Here is a 21048-nt window from a genome sequence, read left to right on the forward strand (position 1 = left end):
GAGCATAAATTCTTAGGCCGAATCTTGGACAACAAGCTAACCTTCATACCGCACATCAAGTATTTAAAAACGAAATGTGTAAAAGTCGCGAATGTTTTAAAAGTGTAGTCGGGTACTACATGGGGTAGTGACAGGCAATGTCTCATGAATTTGTATAGAAGCATCATTCGCACCCGCTTAGACTATGGGGCAGTAGTTTATCAGTCTGCGACTCAAAGTGCTTTGAAGTTGCTGGACCCCATGCACCATTTGGGCATCCGCCTTTCTATGGGTGCTTTACGCACCAGCCCTGTAGAAAGCCTCTACGTTGAGTCAAATGAGTGGTCGCTTCATCTGCAGAGAACTTCGATGAGGGAGCCTTCGATGGAGAGAGTGAGGGAGCCTTCGATGAGAGTGCCCTACTCAGTTGGCTTGAAGGGTCTAGCTGAGGAAACTGGTGTGTCACTCGAACACAGTTTAATGGCTCCTGCAAAATAGCCGCCACCGTGGCAGTGGCAGACTATAGACTGCGATGCGTCTTTCCTAGAAGTTACAAAACACGCGCCCATTGCCCATATCTGAACATACTTCCTGGAGCTTCAACACAAATTCACTCAAACCTCGTTAAAACGAAGTTGAAGGGGAGCCACAATTATTTCGTTATAATTCGTTACATCCATTATTTGGTTACATCAATTATAACAGTTTGTGGCAATGTATGCTCGAATGGGCGCACACCTATAAGCATACAAAGAAGGAAACCGCCTTGCGGCCTGATGTACCGCTACACGACCCCGCGTGCCACAGAAAATAAACTCAGTCTAATCTCAATAATTAGAACTTTCGGGTAATTCGAACTCGCGCTGAGGTCCTGTCAAAGCTATGTGTATTTCAATGGGCGAAAACGCCCTGTGATTCGAACGTGCAAGCACTTGGGACGGTTAATTCGAACATACCACGCTCCAAAAATACTCTCAGCACCATGCGCAATCCCGCGGCGGCACCTCTCAATGCTGCGCGCGAAGAAGGAAAAGAAGAAAAGGAACGAAAAGACTGTGGCGGATTGTTTGACTTTCTCAAATGCTGGTCTGCGATGCGCCTATTTCACGCTTTTTCTTTTTCTGTCTCTGCACGTAGAGACCTTTCTCCTTTCAAGGACACGCACGGAGAGAGAGAGGAAAAAAAAAAAGAAAGCTGCCGTGGAGAGTCCTCCTTTCTCGGTGCAGAGGTTAGCAGCCATGGTAGCAGCAGAGACGCAGTCGTTGCTGTTTTGAGAGGGAAACCACTTTGCACCGCGGCGCCACTTCTCGGTCATGTGACCCGCTAAGCGCTTTTCAATCTTCTCCGCTGGCTGTGTGAGGAGGACGGCTCTCTCGGCTGCGCGGGGCGTGGCTGTAGTGTTTGTGCGAGAGTTTTGAAAGAGCCGTGCCAAGCGAGCGTCAAACTCTGCAGAAAACGATATACTTAACACACTACGGTTGGTTTTTTTATAGACTATGTGATAGACTAATTGATTTCTTTATATTCATTTACTGGTCAATTTTACTTCGTTACAACGAGGTTTGAAATCCATGGATCTCAATGGAGTTTTTAAGGGGAATTTCATTTACTTCGTTGTATCCATTATTTCGTTATATCCCATTACGTTATAACGAGGTCTGAATGTACACACATCCCGAGTTTTTTACAGATGCCTCTAAGTTCAACTCCTTTGTGTTCTAAACTGCTGTCGGCCCATCCTTTTCAGATGCTGGCCTTCTACATCCAGACACAAGCATCTTCACAGCGGAAGCTTACGCGATACTTGTGGCCACTGAACACATCAAACAATTACAACTGCAAAAAGCAATAATTTATGTGGAATACCTCAGTGTGGTAACAGCTCTGCAAACTCTTGGAAAACAAAACAAAACAAAAACCTGTTCTCATCTCATTTTACTCTATTTTATGCACATTTTACACACTCAAACACCATGTTGTAGTGTGCTGGGTGCCAGGGCACCGTGAGATCCAAGGCAATGTGATGGTGGATCAGCTTGCTGCATCCGTCCACGAAAGCTTTGCCGCTAAACCCATATCGATCCTGGTCTTTGACCTTAAACAGTCTCTCAAACGTAAGCTCGGGGACTACTGGCAGAGCAAGTGGGATAGACTCACAGAAAACAAACTACACGTTATTAAGCCACACCTTGGTCATTGGCCACCAGTATTGAAATCGGGTCGTTCAGAGGTAACACTAACAAGGCTCAGGATAGGACACACATACACGACACACTCATATCTTTTGTCTGGTGGCGATCCACCATTGTGTGACAGATGTGGTGAAGTGCTAACAGTTCACGTTTTAATCCAGTGTGAACAATTACACTATAAGAAGACAATACTTTCCATTAACCTACCGACAACATATACCATTACGCTCTGCAATGCTCATTGGTACGCAACCACTTTTCACTCGTAAATCTGTGCTAGCTTTTTTAAGAGATGTTCGCTTCTATCATGTAATATAACCAGGCATTGTGTAGCGCGACCTCTCAAGAGAGGTTGCTGCTGCGGTGGCTACATTGAAAAGCACTTGCCTCGCCGCCCTTGGACACAAGAGCGCTGATGAGTTACTTCTGCTAGTGCCAAATATCTTCACACATGCTTTTATTATTAGAACGTTTTGCCATCTATTTTTACTAAACATTTCACGTCACTGTCAATATTTTATTACTTCTATGTTTTACCCACTTGAGCACAAGGAATTTTAAGGCCCTTCTACAGCCACCAAACTTATTCATTGTTCACATCTCGTTTTATGACTTGGCACCCTTTGGCCATCAAATGGCCCTTGCATCATAAAACACCACACATCATCAAAAAAAAATTGAAAAAAACGTACGGCAGACGAGCACCTGTTTAATTCAGCTCAATCTGGATCTTCTGATGCCACGGACCATCATCAATAAATGGGGCATGCTGCAGCGACACACGTCGCTGACACCATGAATTCGCTGCTGTCTAGAAGGAGCGCATTCATCACTACCGCTGGGGACATAAACTTAAAAATGTCACGTGTGCATTTTAGAAACTTAGAAATGTCACGTGTGCAATGTCACGTGTGCACATGAAATGTCACGTGTGCATTTGTCACATGCACACGTGACATTAGAAATGTCACGTGTGCATGTCTCGTGTGCATCACGGTGCCTGAAGCTGTTATCAAATATGGTCGAGAATAAGCTTGTTCTGGTGGTTCTATTCTAAAACATTCCTGAATTTATTCTCATTAGTTTTGTTGTGTTAAACCCACCCAGCTGCTCAGCAGTCACCCCTGAGTTCTTTGCTTTATTTAAAGTCAAATAGAGACCACGCATGGTGCATGCTCATTATCTTGTCTTCCTCATCCAACCTTACTGGGGTGCGCACACAATGAAGAAACATTTATGAACGCATACAGTGCCACGATGTTTCGATAGAGCAGAAAAGGTATGCTGTCAAACACTGTTTCTAGTGTCATATTATCACAAATAAAGGCAGAGAGGTTGGCATTGCACAAGGTTTAGTGCAGGCAAAAGTTCCAAATTCGGCAAGTTAATACAGGAACATTTGAAAAAAAAAAAAAAGAGCGAAGCAAGAGTAGCACGAAGAAAAAAGCACGTGCGAGTTTGTCGTTCTTTGTTTCTTCATATCTCATTCTGCGGCGCAGATATTTATGAAAACTATTATTGTGAAGTAACAACCAAGTTCCCGCATTAACAATGATATCCGTGCGCTGGCCGAGAATGTGACAGGCGCCTTGCCGTAGCAGACAACGCAGTTCAACTCTACACCCTTGAAGCGTTTGCGCACACGTGAGCTGCTGCCGGTGCACAATTGCAGAAACATCGCGATGCCAGGCGCTCCGTAATCACATTATCAGTTTTGCCCTAATTTCAGGTTCCAAACAGCATTGAGTCTCCACCTCTGCCGCATCTATCATCTTCTTGATAGAACCAACATTTTCCCGAGTCAATACATTTGCTACCGTAAAGTGATTTGAAAGGCAACTTTGCCACAATACAAGTGTGTGGTGGGGTGAAGCACGTTCAAAATTTGAAGGGGCCTGCTGAGAAGAGAACAAGCCGCCGTCCCCATCGCGAAGCCCACCACCAACCTCCTCTTTATTCAAACAGTAATCTAATCTCCAATGATGATAATGTTGCTCCTTGTTTTCTACACAATTTTCAACATCTTCCACGTCCCCACAGTGGCGCTTGACGACAAAGAAAACTCAATGCTCACATTAGTTTCGAGTGCAAATTGTTCGTCAGTATTAGTAAGAGTTCCACATCAGTCCTAGTAGAGTGCCATCCGCGTCTACATTTGCACTTGTCTTCCAGCGGTGTTTTTGGTGCTTCTGCCACATGCGTGCTATTGAGTGCATTGACATCGATGCGCCTGTGTTCTCGCTGAGCAGGTTTCTTTGGTATGAAAATTCCCGTTGAAGGTGCTTCCGGAAAAATATTGTGCAGCTCTTTCTCGGGCACCTTTTTCTTGGCTTTCTTTTCCTGGCTTCTATTTCCTTGCAAGCATCATCCTTCTGCCTCCGTCCTCGTCTCATCTTTTCTCTTATTCGCTGCGAAACTGTCTCAGCATTTCGCAGCTTTGTGGTGATCAGCCGTCCCGCGCATATTCTCTTCAACCTTGATTTGTGCCCCTATCAGTGCAGGTTTGGGCTTCTGTCAGTTGGCTATTCGCTGTGAAACTGTCTGAGCATTTCGCAGCTTTGGGGTGATCAGCCGTCCCGCGCATATTCTCTTCAACCTTGATTTTTGCACCTATCAGTGCAGATTTGGGCTTCTGTCAGTTGGCTGTCGACTGTATTTGTATGCGTGATGATTGAATTGTTCAAATACAAAAAGTCGAGCGCGAATTTAATTGAATAGCAAACACTACTCCAACAATATTCCAAGTTTTGAGTTTTTGCACACCCCTAATTTTCTCGTGTGTCGGCAAAGGCTTTAAAGTAACAGTAGTAATGTATGTTGAGTTACACATATTGCCTTGTGTACCGTGCAGCAAGGGCAATAATGACATACAAACAGTAGAATCTCGATTATACATACACCTCAAGGGTATTCAAATTATTCGCATAATGTTGAGTTCATATTATTCAGAATAAGCCAACTTGCATGTGAACAGTGAACCTGCTTTATTAGAGTTAACTTCTATGCAAAATGTCTAGATAAGCCATCTCAGAAAAAGAAAAAAAAAACTGCTTAATGATTTTGCTGCTCACACTACAGATGCTTTTAAGAGATCAGTTCACAAAAAATGCTAAATAAATTATTTGAGAGAAACATGTACAGTAGACGTCAGATTTCCCGGACCCGCAAGGGACCGCGAAAACGTCGGGAAAATCGGGCTGTTCGTAAAAACGAATGCACGTAAAAATGCACCTTTTTTTGTAGGTATTTTTCGCTGACTGAGAGGGTAACAGCCGAAGTACAAGATTCCCATTGCAATTCAGCCAATGCATCATTTAGGTAGCTCTGAAAAGAGCGGTTTATATAAAAGAAAAATCTGACGTGGCCGGCGCTGCCTCATAGGTCAGCACTTGGGTGCAAACAAGTCGCCTATTTTCTTTTGCACGGCGTTCTGCTTGCCTGCTATCGTATCTGCCTCAATTTTAGTCAACGTCATGTTGCCGCTGTACACCAATGACAGTGTAGGAGATTGTTCTCAGTGTCTGAGTAACTTCGTGACTTGACAAATCCTTTTGTTACTTGACGAATTATTTTCTCATCGGTCAAGTCCACACATAGCTCGAGGTCTTTGTCAACGTCGGGGAAGCCCTCAAAAGTTATCCCGGCTGGAATCGACATGCCGGCAGCGCGCAGATTGTCGAAGGCAACATCCGCGGACGGCAGTTCGTCATACACGCTGTTCACTTAAGGTGAGACGGCAGTCTCAGCATCGAGTGTGAAGCTCGCGTGGCGAAAACAGTTCCGCAGAGTCTCTTGCATAACCGCCTTTCATGATTCCGCTAGAATACTGACGGCAGACCTGAGGTCAACAGCAAAGTTTTCCCATCGTGAGCGTACGAGGGGGCTTTGTGCGTTTTGAAGGCGGGGACGAAGACGAAGAAGCAGTCGGTGCCATCGCTGTAAATGGCCAATTCGCTCGACGAAAAGTGCAGCACGAAACTGCTTGGAACTTGGTGGATGCTGAAGCACGGGAAACGTGATCACTGAAGATAGCGCACAGCAGCAAAGGATCAACCGCAGACACATTCGCAGAGCTGACAAAACAACACGTGAATGAACAACATTGAGGTTTGGCTTGGCTAAGTCGCCAAGCTACGGCTGGCAACGGATTGACACGTGCGGTATCAAGGTTACGGCAGCCGCAGCACGGTTGGCGGTGCGAGGATATGAAAACAAGCAAAATGGCAGCGCCGGTGGTGGCTTTGGGTCGGCGGTTAACAGTAAAAAGTCGGGGAAATCAGATGCCAAAGGCTATAACCATCTGGATTTTCGGACATTTTAATACATTGACTTTACAGGGGATTTGTTAGTGTCACAGAAGAGTCCGGGAAATCGGGCATGTCCAGAATTTTGGGCGTCCAGGAAATTAGACGTCAACTGTATTTCTGCATCTGCAATGTCTAAGCTACGCTGTCTCAAAATCATTTTACTCAAGGTGCACTCACATACCCAAAAGAAATGGTATTATCTGACTGACTGTAAAAAAAAAGTGCTTAAGGTAAAAGTATCATGAACAACCCTCAGGTTTTAATGAGAAACACGTCCCACAGTAAGCAGACACTGCTATAAACAGCTCAGAAAAATCTTGCAGTCATATGCACTAGGAAAATTTAGAAGCAGTGCATGGGATTGCTATTTTTTTAAGCACCTTATTTTGATACAGAGGCTTGTGCTCACTCTTTGGAAGCTGCTACTGTTAAATCCCACTATAATGAATTTTGCTACAACGATATTTCTGCCACAATGAACGATTTTCCATTCCCCGCCAGCCACCCATGAAGAACAAGGTAAAAAAATGTCTCGTCACAACGAATACTTTCCTGGATATTTCCGCTTTAACGAAGTTTTCACAAGTACTAACCCACAAGAAAAAGTAACTTGCTTCAGAATGCAGCGAAATTCTGATACCAACTTGGCCATTTCTCGATGTCTCGTGACATCCAGAGCGTACGGCCATATCGCAGCAACAGTGTTTTCATGAGATACACGCTTTCTGCCACCACTCGCTCATCACGCTAAATTTATCGCCATTGAGATGCTCGGTGACAGCGTGCCCAATTTTCTATGATGCTTCCGGTGAATTTGATGCGCATGTGGGCCGAGGCAGCATCTCCATCTTCAAGAACTCCGGCCATATGTTTTTGACGTCGTGCTCATAAGAAAACTACCACTTGTCGTCACTAGTCCTGTGATTGGGAACAACAACCACGCATCGTGAAGGCGCACACGCGAGTAGCGTGCACCTAATCTTAGCGTAATTACATTCTGCTGCAACCGCTGTGAACACAAATCCGGTCATGTTGAACGTAATCATGGGTGACTCTGAAAGTATGCGCGCAGTCAACGTGCACCGACTCAACCCAATATTTCTTGCCGTAACGATGTGAATAAAGATAGTAACAACGCAATTCTCAAGTCACGCGCATGGCCAGCGCAGTGTGCACAGATTAAAAACGGAACTTGCGTTTGCCGCAACCGCTGCGCAGGAAACAATGGTCGCTATCATGTTCGTCATCAATAGCCAATACGATCCGAAGGTGCGCAGCTAACACAGCCGTAGAACAAAGGCAATAAATCCATAAAACGACATGAAACGTTGCAGCTTTCCCGTCGTTCACCTATGGCCACGGTAGTGCGGAGCTTCGTCCTTTCAGTTACAGTTATCAGTAGGCTTCCAGCGAAGCTTTGGCACACTCGTTTGCATTGCTGTGCCCTCGGCATGCCCCAAGGGTCGTCTGAATATTGTATTTTCTTCTGTATAACCCATCCCTGCATATAAGCGGCACCCCGGCCGCAAACCGCGGGAAGAAAAAAGCGTATTGATGCAAAGCCGCCTTTTCTGCATTCCCGTGAAGCCATGCTATGAAGCCAACTTGCGTGCCAAAATTATTCTACAACCCGCACCCAGACTTCAGCTCTAAATTTTCTGTATATTTTGATCGCGTTATACGCAAGAAAATATGTTCACTTAGTGTTCGGCCAGGTACGTATGAGTTAGCGAGAGTTCAATTCATGCGCTTGCAGGGACCAAAGAACGAGTCGTAATCATCAGATCTTGCCAAATTTTGTGGTCTATAGATGAAATTGTGCTACAATGAAATTCTAGGACAAGGAATTTTTTCATGCATTCCGTCAATTTTATTGTAGGGGTATTTGACTGTAGTGCCATAGTTTCCTACAGTAATTACTAGAGGAAACTGTGGCACTGCAATCGTTCAGTCTTTTGGCAAAGTGGATTCAGGCCACACCGAGCCAAACAAAGTTTCGACGAATCTTTGAGCTACCCATCATTCCCATGCTCACTGAGGCGCTGTGCGTTTCAGCTTTCATAGACACGAGCGCCAGTTTTTCCTCTAGTGTATTATAGGAAACTCAATAGCTGGCGTCTTCTGTTTGATGCCTAACAGCAGACAGCATGAATAGCAGACATAAATCAAGAATGGCATTTGGATCAGATGCACTTGCCATGGGGTGTGCTTACATGCCAGCGCCACACTCCATAGTCTGCTAGCATTATACAGTAGTTTGACAGTTGCTTACAGGAATCGCAATAGGAGAGAGTAATTTCGTTTCATCAGGTACATTCAACATAGTTTCCTAAATATACTAGAGAGAACTCTGGCACTAGTGTCAACTCTGGCACTAGCCTTTTTCTCACATGTTCCAGCAATTGCAGTCATGCTTTTCTTAACTTGTTGTAAATGATTACGTGTTATTGTGGTCAAAGAACGCTTTCAACTGCATGTACTCGCTCGTGGGCAATTCTGCATATTTATACCCGCATGTTCCTTCAAAATAGATTTCAGTTGTTAGTCGGCGCTTGTCTTCGTGCATCCCATCTTTGTTCATGTCTCAGAGTGTGCTGTTAGCTATTATGTATCTTCACCAACTAGCCCAGTCAAAAACCTTGTTACTTTTCACAAAAACTTTGTCAATCCTCCATTTTTTGGTAGTCATACTGTGTTTGTAAATGGTGAATCAATGCTCGTTTTAGAAAATAAGCACTTGAAAACTGACATGTACATAAAATCAAAATGCAAGGCACCTCTGCTTCATGCTCTGAAAGATGGCAGATAGTTGTATAATGGTAAGACAAGCCAGTAATTAGATTGCATTGTACTGAACAAATCTTTAACACCTTGTGTAATTCCTTGCTTTAAATTGAGGCACAAATTTACATTTTACACACATATCTTCTTTATTTTTTTACATCTGCTTTTTCTGTGTACTAATACAAAAAATTTACTTCTTTTCTTCTGTATATAAATGACATAGCCTCAGTTGTCGAAATGCCTATAAAAATCAATCTTTTTTTCAGTTTATTGCCAAGTTACATACATAGATGGCCAGCTTAAAATTAATGGGTATCTTCAGTCGCTACATTCATGATGCAGAAAAGGGGCGGATGGAAATTGATTGCTTACACTCGGTTAACGAAAAGAAAATTTCACTTTCGTTTGAACATAAGATTGAGGAGAATTCTGATTAATGTGACTAGCTAAGTGTGTGGGTGTAACAACGCCAGATAAATTAAATTGGACTCATCATGTGGACAATATCTGTTCATCAGCTTATCAAAAATTGTTTTTTGAGGAAAAATACTGAAAGTGACAAAAAAGGTGATATTAGTGGCATATAAAACTTATTTATATTGAGCTTTAGAATATGCAAGTGCCTTCATCAAAAGGTTATCAGGAGATTCTTGAGCAAAAAAATTGGAGCATATTTGGGGAATTTCTGCATGCTTTATTTGTTTGAAATGCAGGCAAACAGAGTCAGTAATGAACATGTTAAAGGCATGTGATTTGGAACTGTTAGAAGAAAAAAACAGAAGTGTCGATTGAAACTATTTTTTTCAGATATACATATATAAAACAGCATCTTGAAAAATGGTCTCTGCAAACAATCTCCTCACTATGCAACCAATATATAGTGAACTCTCAACTGAGTGAACTTCAATGGACCCAAGGAAATAGTTCACTTAACTAAATATTCACTAGTATATGGAGCAGCATTGGGCACAGCAGACATTAGTCAAAAGTGTGAAATGCAATTTACTTTCAAAAGAAATCTGTGATTGTCATTTGCACTGGTGCCCTTAAAGCACAAGAAAAGACAAAGCTTTCCAGAGAGTCTAGGTTTCTGTGCAGTGCCTCTGGCACAGCTGGTTGCTGAGACACGAAATCTTGCAACTTTCTAACATACTGTACTGCCTCTGCTAAAGTTACAGGATTTGAACCTATCTCAGTCGTTGCGACTTCCTCGTGGCACTCTTCTTCTGGTTCCGCACAAACACTCGAAACAATTTCTAAATCAGATACTTCTGCACAACTGAAAAGATCCCTGTCACACTGCACATAGTCCTCAAATGAAGCACCACTGTAAACGTCCAGCTGTTGACAGACCTCTGTCCACCTTTCAGAGTCAATGACCACGCCTTTTTCTTCCTCCTTCTCACTGACCTTGTCATGCTCTTGCTCATTTGCATCCTGCATGAGAGAAAAGCATGATTTCTGCCAGTAGTTTTTAATTATAGCCTGTGAGACTGACCACGAGGAGCCTGTCACCATCTCCGCCGCCTGCCTGACATTGATGGGCTCATTGTTCCCAATCCTTATATTAAATAAAATTTGCTGCACGAGTTGCCGTCGGTACTTGACCTTCAAGTTCTGTATGGTGCCCAAGTCGAGCGGTTGAAGCACGGCAGTACGATTTGGCAGGACGTATTTGACACGCACATTGCTCAAATGGAGATCGGCAAGATGTGCAGAGCAATTCTCTATAATCAGAAGAATCTTTCTTTTTGCCTTTTTCATTTCTTCGTTGATGCTCAGCAGCAACTCACTGAAGAGATTCCTGGTCATCCATGCTTTTTGGTTGCTTTTATACGTGCATAGAAGTGAACTCTAAGTGGGCGTGGAGGCAGCACAACTGTGGCAATGGCTTAGGAGCTTCACTTTCAGGTTATACAGGTCGTCTTGGTCTGGCTGCCGCTCGTGATTCACTCCAGAAGGCCGGTTGACACCCCTGCCAAACAGCTGCAGTTTCCAGAAGACTGCGGCTTTTCTACGGATCCGAGTGCCTGCGCTGACACACCTGAGCTTTCCAGGCCATTCGGGAAATCGTCATCGTCAGAGACATCGTTCTTATCAAGCAACAAAAGCGGCAACAGCGAACGTCAGTGGTTTAGTGGGCGTGGAGGCAGCACAACTGTGGCAATGGCTTACGAGCTTCGCTTTCACGTTATACAGGTCATCTTGGTCTGGCTGCCGCTCGTGGTTCACTCCAGAAGGCCGGTTGACACCCCTGCCAAACAGCTGCAGTTTCCAGAAGACTGCGGCTTTTCTACGGATCCGAGTGCCTGCGCTGACACACCTGAGCTTTCCAGGCCATTCGGGAAATCGTCATCGTCAGAGACATCGTTCTTATCAAGCAACAAAAGCGGCAGCAGCGCACGTCAGTGGTTTAGTGGGCGTGGAGGCAGCACAACTGTGGCAATGGCTTACGAGCTTCGCTTTCATGTTATACAGGTTGGTGAAATCGATTCATTATATGCTAAGAAGACTAGTAACCGTTGTTTACTGCTGCTTCCACGCCCACAGGTGTTATACGTCTTGTCGCGAGAGTGTACTAACGCCCTTTGCTCACTACTCTTGTGTTGCGGTGACGTTGAAGCAAACCCAGGGCCTCCAAAAAAGACCCCTGGGCCACTAGATGATGTCGAGAACAACACAGCTTCTTCTGATGCGCGTCATAAAGAAGTTATGGCAATGCTTTCTAAGATAAGCGCCCGCTGTGATTCATCTGCCGTTGAGCAGTCCAATTTGGCAAAGGCGATCGACGAGGTGAAAGCCAACCAGCAACTTGTGGCGAGCAAATTATGCGAGATTGAAAGGCGGCTTTCGACGGTTGAACTGCGGACTAACTCGGTTGCGGACATTGAGAAGGAATTGCAGGTCGCGAATGAAGCTATCGGCAGCATCACTCAAACAAATGACGCATTGGTGTCCCGTCTAAACGACCTCGAGGACAGAGCCCAAAGGTGCAACTTAGTGTTTTTCGGTATGCCCGATAAAAATGAGACCTGGCAAGCTACTGAAGAGGCACTTACCAACTTGCTCTCTAGTAGCCTAGGCGCCGAGTTCGACCCGAATGCAGTAGAAAAGGCCCATCGTTTAGGTGGTCCATATATACGCGAGAAAACTCGATCAGTGATAGTAAAATTTGCAAGCCTTAAAGCAAAAGAACTTTTGCTGGCACGTCGATCGAAGTTGAGAAGTCATAAAGTCTCTGTATCGGAAGACTACTGTCAGGCTACAAGAACAGCGCGCAAGATGCTGCACAATTATGCAAAATCATTGCCTGGCCGACCCGCTTTTCAGCTTCGTTACGACAAGCTCGTTGTTAACCACAGAAACTATTGTTATGATGCTTCCGCGGGCATTGTTCGCGAGACTACTGCGCATTCTCGCAGTAATGGCAGCGAATCCCACATCGAAAATGAGGCGCACTCAACTTCTGATCACAGCCATGACCTTCACGCACGTTTATTGCCTGATGCCGCACTTTTGTCCCGTGCGCGGACATCTAATGCCTCCTCATAACAATCAGCAAGGAGAAGTGGCAGTATCGTATCACGTCCTATTTCGGTGCTCTACACGAACATCCGTAGTATAATGGGAAAGCGGGACGCTTTTGACGCTTTTATCGATTCTTGTGAAGCCGACGTGATTGCCGTGACCGAGACTTGGTTGAATGCTCATGTTTGCGATAACGAAATTTTTACTACTTCCAAATCGTTGAACATTTACCGCCGCGATAGAGATGGACGACAAGGTGGTGGCACTTTGCTTGCCATTTCGAAGTGTTTCAAGTCCTTTCTTATAAACGTGACGTCTACATTGGAAGTGATATGGTGCGGGTTGGTTGTGAATAATAAAACGCTTGTTCTTGGCGTCTGTTACCGCCCTCCAGATACAGACATCAGCTTTGTTCAGGAGTTTCACGATAACATTAATGAAATTACAATGCGGTACCCATCTTCTTCGATAACTATTCTCGGTGACTTCAACTATCCTACCATAATGTGGGCGTCATCGTTACCAGAAGTCGTACCATTTTCTTCAAATGGCCAATGTTTTCTCGATACTTGCAACCTGTTTAATTTTACGCAGATGGTGAATAACCCAACTCGCGTCACCAATTCTTCATCGCACATTCTTGACTTGATTCTTACAACAATGCCCGACAACATTCATGCACTAAACTCACTTCCTGGTCTCAGCGATCACTGTCTGCTACATTTTTACATACGCAACAGCATGCCAACTGCTACTAAGAAATGCAAGGTTATCTATAACTACAATGCTGCAAACTTTGAGGCAATCAACAACGAACTCTCTCTATTTTACGACACTTATTTACATGACTTTGATAATAGAACCGTGCAGGAAAACTGGGATCTGTTTGTTAACAAAATCTACGAACTTACTCGTACCTTCGTTCCCTTAAAGTCTATACCTGTGAGCTCTTGCTCACCCTGGTACAATACATACCTAAAGCGACTTTCTAACAAAAAGAAACGCTTGTTTTGTGCTGCGAAACTCCAGAGTACGGAGAAACGCTGGTGCTCCTACGAGAGTGCTGCGCGAGTTTACTCGTCAGCAGTTTCGGATGCTAAGGCTAACTTTCTATCTAACACTCTGCCATCAATGCTTGTAAGCAACCCTAGAAAGTTTTGGAAAACTATTACAAATACCAACGACAGTGAAATCGTACTTGTTGACTCGGACGGCCTTCCCGTATCTTCCGAGATGTGTGCAGCACGCCTGAACGAAAATTTTGTCCGGAACTTTTCAGGGTCGTCCACTTCTGCTACCGTCTCTTTACCAGCACGCAACTATCCATCAACGTCTGTTATAGTGACTGAGGCCCATGGAATTGTAAAACTAATTGAATCGCTCAGAATATCCTCTGCTTGTGGTGTTGACAACATAAACGCAAGAATCCTTAAAGAAACTAAGCATGCCTCATCTATGTTCCTGTGTAAAATATTCCAACAGTCTTTGAATGAAGGTGTGGTGCCACGCGTTTGGAAAGAGGCAAAGGTGGTTTCGCTACACAAATCAGGAAACAAGCATTCTGTTACTAATTACCGACCTATTTCACTTACTTCTATACCATGCAAACTTTTGGAGCACATAATTTTCTCTTACTTGGTCAACTTTCTAGAATCAAAATCGTTCTTTAGCACGTCACAGCATGGATTTAGGAAGACATTCTCATGTGAAACACAGTTGCTTTGTTTTACCCATTCGTTACATATCATTCTAGATCGGAGTTCACTGGTCGACTCCATTTTTTTTTTACTTTTCGAAGGCTTTTGACAAGATTAATCATCACCTACTACTATATAAGCTTAGGACCCTTAATATTGATGGCGGCATTCTTGCTTGGATCGAGTTTTTCTTAATTAATCGCTCACAATTCGTTGTTGCTAACAACTACAGCTCACCCTCTTCTCCCGTTACTTCTGGTGTGCCCCAGGGTTTTGTGTTGGGCCCTTTACTATTCCTTATTTATATCAACGATTTACCCGATGTTGTAACTTCTTCGATTCACCTTTTCGCCGATGACTGCGTTGTTTACCGAGAAATCTCATCTAACTCTGACGCTAGTTCTTTGCAAAGTGACATTAATAATATTGCCAGCTGGTGTAGAACTTGGCACATGGACCTCAACACTAACAAATGTAAAGTTTTACGTATCTCACGAACTGCCGGACCCCCTGTTAACTACATCTTAAATGACGTTGATCTAGAGTCTGTAACTTCGTATAAATACTTGGGGATTCATATAACATCTGACTTGAACTGGAAACATCATATTACCTATGTTATTAACAATAGCAACCGTATGCTAGGGTACCTACGACGCAACTTTAGCCGTGCCCCTCAAGCCGTGAAACTAACCATGTATAAAACACTAGTTCATCCAAAACTTGAATATGCATGCTCCATTTGGGATCCTTTTCAACTGAACTTGACTCTCTCGCTTGAAATGGTACAGAATAACGCAGCACGCTTCATTCTATCTAACTACCATCGCACTAGCAGTATTACGTCAATGAAACAGAGCCTTTCACTACAGTCACTTGAATCACGTCGCAAAGCATCTCGTCTCATACTTTTTCACAAGATAATCAATCATCCACTTTTGAAAGCTCAGTTCATTACCACTCCTGCCTATTGCTCAGCTCGTTTAGATCATCAACATAAGGTACACGTCATTAGCTGCAGCACTAACACTTTTCATCATTCCTTCGTCCCACGCACATCCAACGACTGGAACCACCTTCCCTCAGACATGGTTTCCATTTCAAGTCACGACTTGTTCTCATCTACAGTACAGAATTACTTACGTGATGACACGTGAAGTGTATATTGTACATATATATTTTTGTACTCTGTATGCTCCATTCTGATGATACTTACACGTACATTCATTGTACTGCCTAACATCGAATTTCCATGTTTTGTAATTTTTATTATTTTGATGTTACTATGTTTGCTCTTGGTTATAGTTTTTTTTTTTTCTGTACCCCACTCCCCTTTGTAAAGCTATGTGCGATTGAGGGTAAAATAAATGAAATGAAATGAAAAAAAGGAAAACCTTTAAAACATCGCGGTTTTGCGTATTTTTCTCTCATTAGGGGCTTGAGCTTGTGGCTGCCACTAGCGTTGCAGAACAACAGTGCAGTGATCCTTGCTTTCAATCGCTTCCCGCTTTTGCAACTGTCATTCTTGAATGCCATTGTCTTGTTTGGAAGAACCTGATAAAACATGCCAGTTTCGTCGGCATTGTAAATGTCATCAGATGAATATGCACTAATGATATCCCGTAGTTTTTTATCCCTCCAGGTTCTCGCCGCTTCATGGTTAGCATCCTTGCTTTCACCACAAATCGTTTTCCACGCGATCCCATGCCTACCCCGAAATCTTGTAAGCCAACCCTTGCTTACTTCGAAGCCACGAACGTCCAGAAACAGAGCGAATTTCTTCGCTTTGCACTGTATTATCGGGCCGAACATGGGTATGTTTTGAGATTGCAGGTCGCAAAGCCATACCGCAACGGCACCATCCACTGCCTTGAAATGTCCTGTGCAGAGTTGTTTGAACGAAGTTTCTCCTTCGAGCTTAGATTTTTGCTTGACTATGGTTGACATCGTTGACGATGCAATTCCGTATGTCTTCGCATCGTTCACTTGCCTTTGTCCGCTGTCAAGACAGTGAAGGATATTGAGCTTGTCTGACAGTCAACCACTTGCGTTTCATCGACATCATTACGAAAGTGGGCACACGGCGCGTGAAATGCGCTGTTGTTTCTTGAAATGAAGATGGCGCCGACGGATGCCGATGAGAGAGACAAAAAAAAGAAGGGGCGCCGGTGAGCTGATGCGCACGTGACTCGTTTTCATCTCCCGCATAGCCGCTTTGCCTCGGCGGGGCTGCATGCACAAGCGATGTCGCGCTGCTGCCAATGGATGGGCGATTTAGGGGCGGCTCGCATCGGCTATGCCAGTGCTGCAGTGCACAAAAATTGGTTCAATTGATTTTAAAAATGAGCCTGTGTTCGTGGAGCATGTTTGTTCAACTGAAAGATTCCCTATTCTGAAATTCATTTAACTGAAAGATTTTTACATAGAATGCATAAGAAAATCGTCGGGCATTTTCTAAAAAGTTCGTTCTGAAGTATCTGTTAAACTGACATTTGTACAAGTGAGAATTTACTGTAAACCCGTACCGATTTGTTTTCTTTTCTTTTTTTTCCCGGTGCCTGTAACTTGTGGCACAGTTTGCCAGTGGAAGCTATGCAAAAAAAAAAATGATTTATCAAATTTTCAAGTATTTTTAGATGAATATTTGTGATAACTATGACATTACTTGTTAGTTGGCTGATGTTAAATGTGCAGGTGTGAAGCGTTATTCATTGGGCCCTTTCTTTAACAATGCTCAACAGAGGGTTAACAGCATCACTAAATAATAGCATCTGTTGAAATTGGTTTTTTTTTCCCAGTAGCTCTTTCTTATATTTAATTTGCATCCACTCCACTTTTGCCCTTAATTTATTTAAATGTTTTTTACCTATTGTAGTGGCTAAGTTGCTTTGGCGTTTCTGTTGAATCATGAGGTGGTGGGTTTGGGGTTTGATATCTAGTTGCCACTGTGTTTTGATATTTTGATTGGGTGCCTCTTCAGGACTCATGGTGGCTAAATTGAGACCAGAATTCCTCACTATGGCTTGCCTCATAATCCTGTTGCAGTTTCGGCATCTAAAACACCAGACTGTTAACATAATAGCCTGATTTTCTTGAATGTTCAAAATGTGTCTTCCTAGACAAAGGGTTGAACTTAAGCATGTGCTTGCATTTGTACTGTTTCTACAGGCTCATGGAGGTGAGTAACAGCATGTTTGAGCAGAGGAGTGATGCTTTGCACAGCTCTGCAGCCAATTCCCAGGCGCGCCTCTTGGCTTTGGAAACTGAGAAGGTAAAATCTTTGTTTAGCAGCATGTTAGGAAGGATCAGTGTTTAATTAAGATGTGCTCTCTTACGTTTAAGTTTGCTGCATCGATTACATAAGAGACCATTTATGAGGTTCAATATCTGGTGTGTTGATTTTCAACGTTTTGCAAAACTTTGACTCTTGTGCCAGAAAGGGAAGCATCTGGCGTTGTGCACAGAATGATCTGTGCCACCTACGTTTTATTTTTCAATTAGCCAAGTGGTGGTCTCTCAGTGTAAGATAGCCGGCCCTTTTTGCTGGGTATGTTTTTGGCTATTGGAATCGTACCCTGAAAATAGATGCTGCTCAGACCCCCCCCCCCCCTTCCTTTTTCAGATATATAATCTGTAATAATGAAACTCTATGACCATTTAGGTTTTTTTGTAGCATGATCTTGAATATACAGTAGACTTTCTTTAAGACAAACTCCAAGGGAGATATATAATCTGTAATAATGAAACTCCGACCATTTAGTTTTTTTTTTTTTTTGTTGCATGGTCTTGAATATACAGTAGACTTCCTTTAAGACAAACTCCAAGGGAGATATATAATCTGTAATAATGAAACTCTATGACCATTTAGTTTTTTTTTTTTTTTGTAGCATGGTCTTGAATATACAGTAGACTATAAGACAAACTCCAAGGGAGATATATAATCTGTAATAATGAAACTCTATGACCATTTATCGTAATTACTCGAATCTGACGCACACCTTTCTTCCGGTTAAGTGAGTTCATAAATCGCATGCGCGTTAGAATCGAGTACGAAAAAAAATTAATACAGACATTCTATTGCCATCGGCATTCCAAAATGGCCGCCCCCTACGTGCGTCGGCATGGCGCGTCGGCCATTTCTGCCTATGTGTTTCTCATGTGCGGTACTTCGTAAGTGTGCTGAGGAGTTCGTCATCTTGGTGTGCATTAGCATCGACGGCATAGAAGGGCCGACTCCAAAAACTCGACGAGTGCACCACGATGCCGCTTTTAAAAGAAAAGTCATCGCGTGTGCCGAAACGGACGTAAATCGGGCTGCATCGCGGTCGTTCAAAGTTCCCGAAACGTGCGTGCGGGACTGGCGGAAACAAAAGCAGAATATTGTCGACAGCAAAGATTCACGCAAAGGCTTCAGCAGACCACAGCAGTGTCGGTTTTCGCAAATTGAAGAGCTGCTCGGCGAGTATGTGATTAAGCAGTGAGCGGCACAGCGGCCCGTGACGACAGAACTGCTCCAAGTGCAGGCTGTGCAGTTAGCATTAAAAAAAAGGTCTAATGTGGAGCCAGTTTAAAGCCAGCAGGTGCTGGCTAACTAACTTTATGAAGAGGAAAGGCTTTTCCCTCTGAAGGCGAACGGGCATATATCAAAAGTTGCCGGAGGAGTACGAAGAAAAGCTTCAGTTTTCAGAGGTTCGTCCTAAACTTGCGGCACAACAACTGCTCCCTGCTTGGGCAAATCCGGAATGCCGATCAGATGCCTCTATACTTCGACATGCGTGGCACCATAACCGTCGAGAAGGGGGCGAAGCAAGTTCGCGTGCTGACATCGGGCCACGGTAAAACTAGAGTGACGGCAATGCTCCATTGCACGTTAGGTAGGCACAAGCTTCCCCCGTACCTCATATTTAAAGGGAAGACGCTCCCGAAAGGAGTCTTTTTCCCGAGTGGTGTGATCGTGTGGGCGAATGAGAAAAATGGGTGCGCGTTGCAATCGTTGTCTTACTTTTTTTTTTCGTCGTGGAAACCGGGTGCGCGTTACAATCGAGAGCGCGGTAGAATCGAGTAAATACGGTAGGTTTTTTTTTGTAGCATGATTTTGAATATACAGTAGATTTCCTTTAAGACAAACTCCAAGGGAGATATATAATCTGTAATAATGAAACTCTATGACCATTTAGCTTTTTTTTTGTAGCATGATCTTGAATATACAGTAGACTTTCTTTAAGACAAACTCCAAGGGAGATATATAATCTGTAATAATGAAACTCTATGACCATTTAGGTTTTTTTTTTTTTTTTGTGGCATGATATTGAATATACAGTAGACTTCCTTTAAGACAAACTCCAAGGGACCACAATTATTTGTTCGTCTTATTAGGAGTTTGTCTTATCAGACATGCCCCCCAAAACCAGATGCTAACATGCCAAGTGCACCCAAATATGTTGCTTGAAAACACTGAATGAAGTATGCTTAGAATGTGGAGGAAAGAAACAAGAAAATGCATTTATTTAGCTCAGCTTGATAAAAACTATGCTTTCAAGTAGAGTATGCCGTGTAGAACACTTATAGTGCAGAAACGCTTTTAATGTGGTCTTTTTCTACTCTTGTTTACCCTCCCATAGAATCCCATGTATACACATACCGCTTATTGTGCAGTTCCCCAAGATGAAAGACCGGTTATAATGCGGTCGCCAGAAATTGTTTGTGATAAATGCGTTAGCAAGTAGCACTAAGTGCGCTGCTGATAAGCAGACGACGAGGTAGTTATGGAGGAGAAGGGGGACACGGAGTGAACGAACGAAGGGCGGAGGGAAGGAAAAGAAAATGAAAAAAAAAAAAGACCGCGGGGCACTGTGCGGGTTTGTTGAGTAAAGGACAGTTGCCTCGATGACCGAAAAACCTTTGCACCGGCGCTGACGTGGCTACAACGTACTACGTCGCTAGCGTGACTTCGGCCGCGCGCCTCTGCGTGGCATGTGCGATCTCGTCTGTATCAACTACATGCGCTTAAGTTTCCTGTCGGAAAAGACTTCTTTCACTAGGGAGTTTTAGAATAGCGCATCGCGAGCCCTTGTGGTGCGGTCGCTCCCACTCCGCATGCGACATAACGCAAGTCGGCATTCGCATTCGTGGCCCGCGCGCAGAAAATCCGAAATAGCGTGCGGCAATCGCGACCTGCATGTGTCCCGCGAATGCTGGTTTCGAAGCTACGGTGTCACTGCGATCATGCGTTGCGCTTTGCAGCAGAGCGAACACTATTCTAAAACTCATATGGTGCCTGCAGCGCTTGCAAACGGTATTCTAAAACTCCCTACCTTTGCTATCCATTGTGCTTTCGTACTTAAGCGTGGTGAGTTGTCGACCGTTGTTGATCTACCATCCCCAAACGCTAACTTCGTATCACGCAGGCGGTTCTCGGTTCAATGTGCGATCTTTTTGATGACTAATCCTCATGTTTTGAACAAGCTTTCCACGACAACATACCAAACGGCAAGCTAGGTCTAATCAGCATTGGTTGCGCTTCGATCAGTAGCAGTCGCGTGAATCTAAGTTGCGGTTTGG

General features: G+C 43.8%; 1 protein-coding gene across 6 annotated transcripts in view; it reads left to right on the forward strand.

Moving 5' to 3' along the window:
• Nucleotides 1-21048, forward strand: part of LOC119160964 (FK506-binding protein 15) — a 290382-nt gene that overhangs the window by 169591 nt on the left and 99743 nt on the right. For all 6 annotated transcript variants that reach the window (XM_075880249.1, XM_037413254.2, XM_037413255.2 and 3 more), the window contains exon 17: nt 17656-17758. In XM_075880249.1, the coding sequence (XP_075736364.1) occupies nt 17656-17758 (103 nt within the window). The remainder of the gene's footprint in view (nt 1-17655; nt 17759-21048) is intronic.

Source organism: Rhipicephalus microplus, chromosome X, assembly GCF_043290135.1.
Source record: "Rhipicephalus microplus isolate Deutch F79 chromosome X, USDA_Rmic, whole genome shotgun sequence".
NCBI lineage: Eukaryota > Metazoa > Arthropoda > Arachnida > Ixodida > Ixodidae > Rhipicephalus > Rhipicephalus microplus.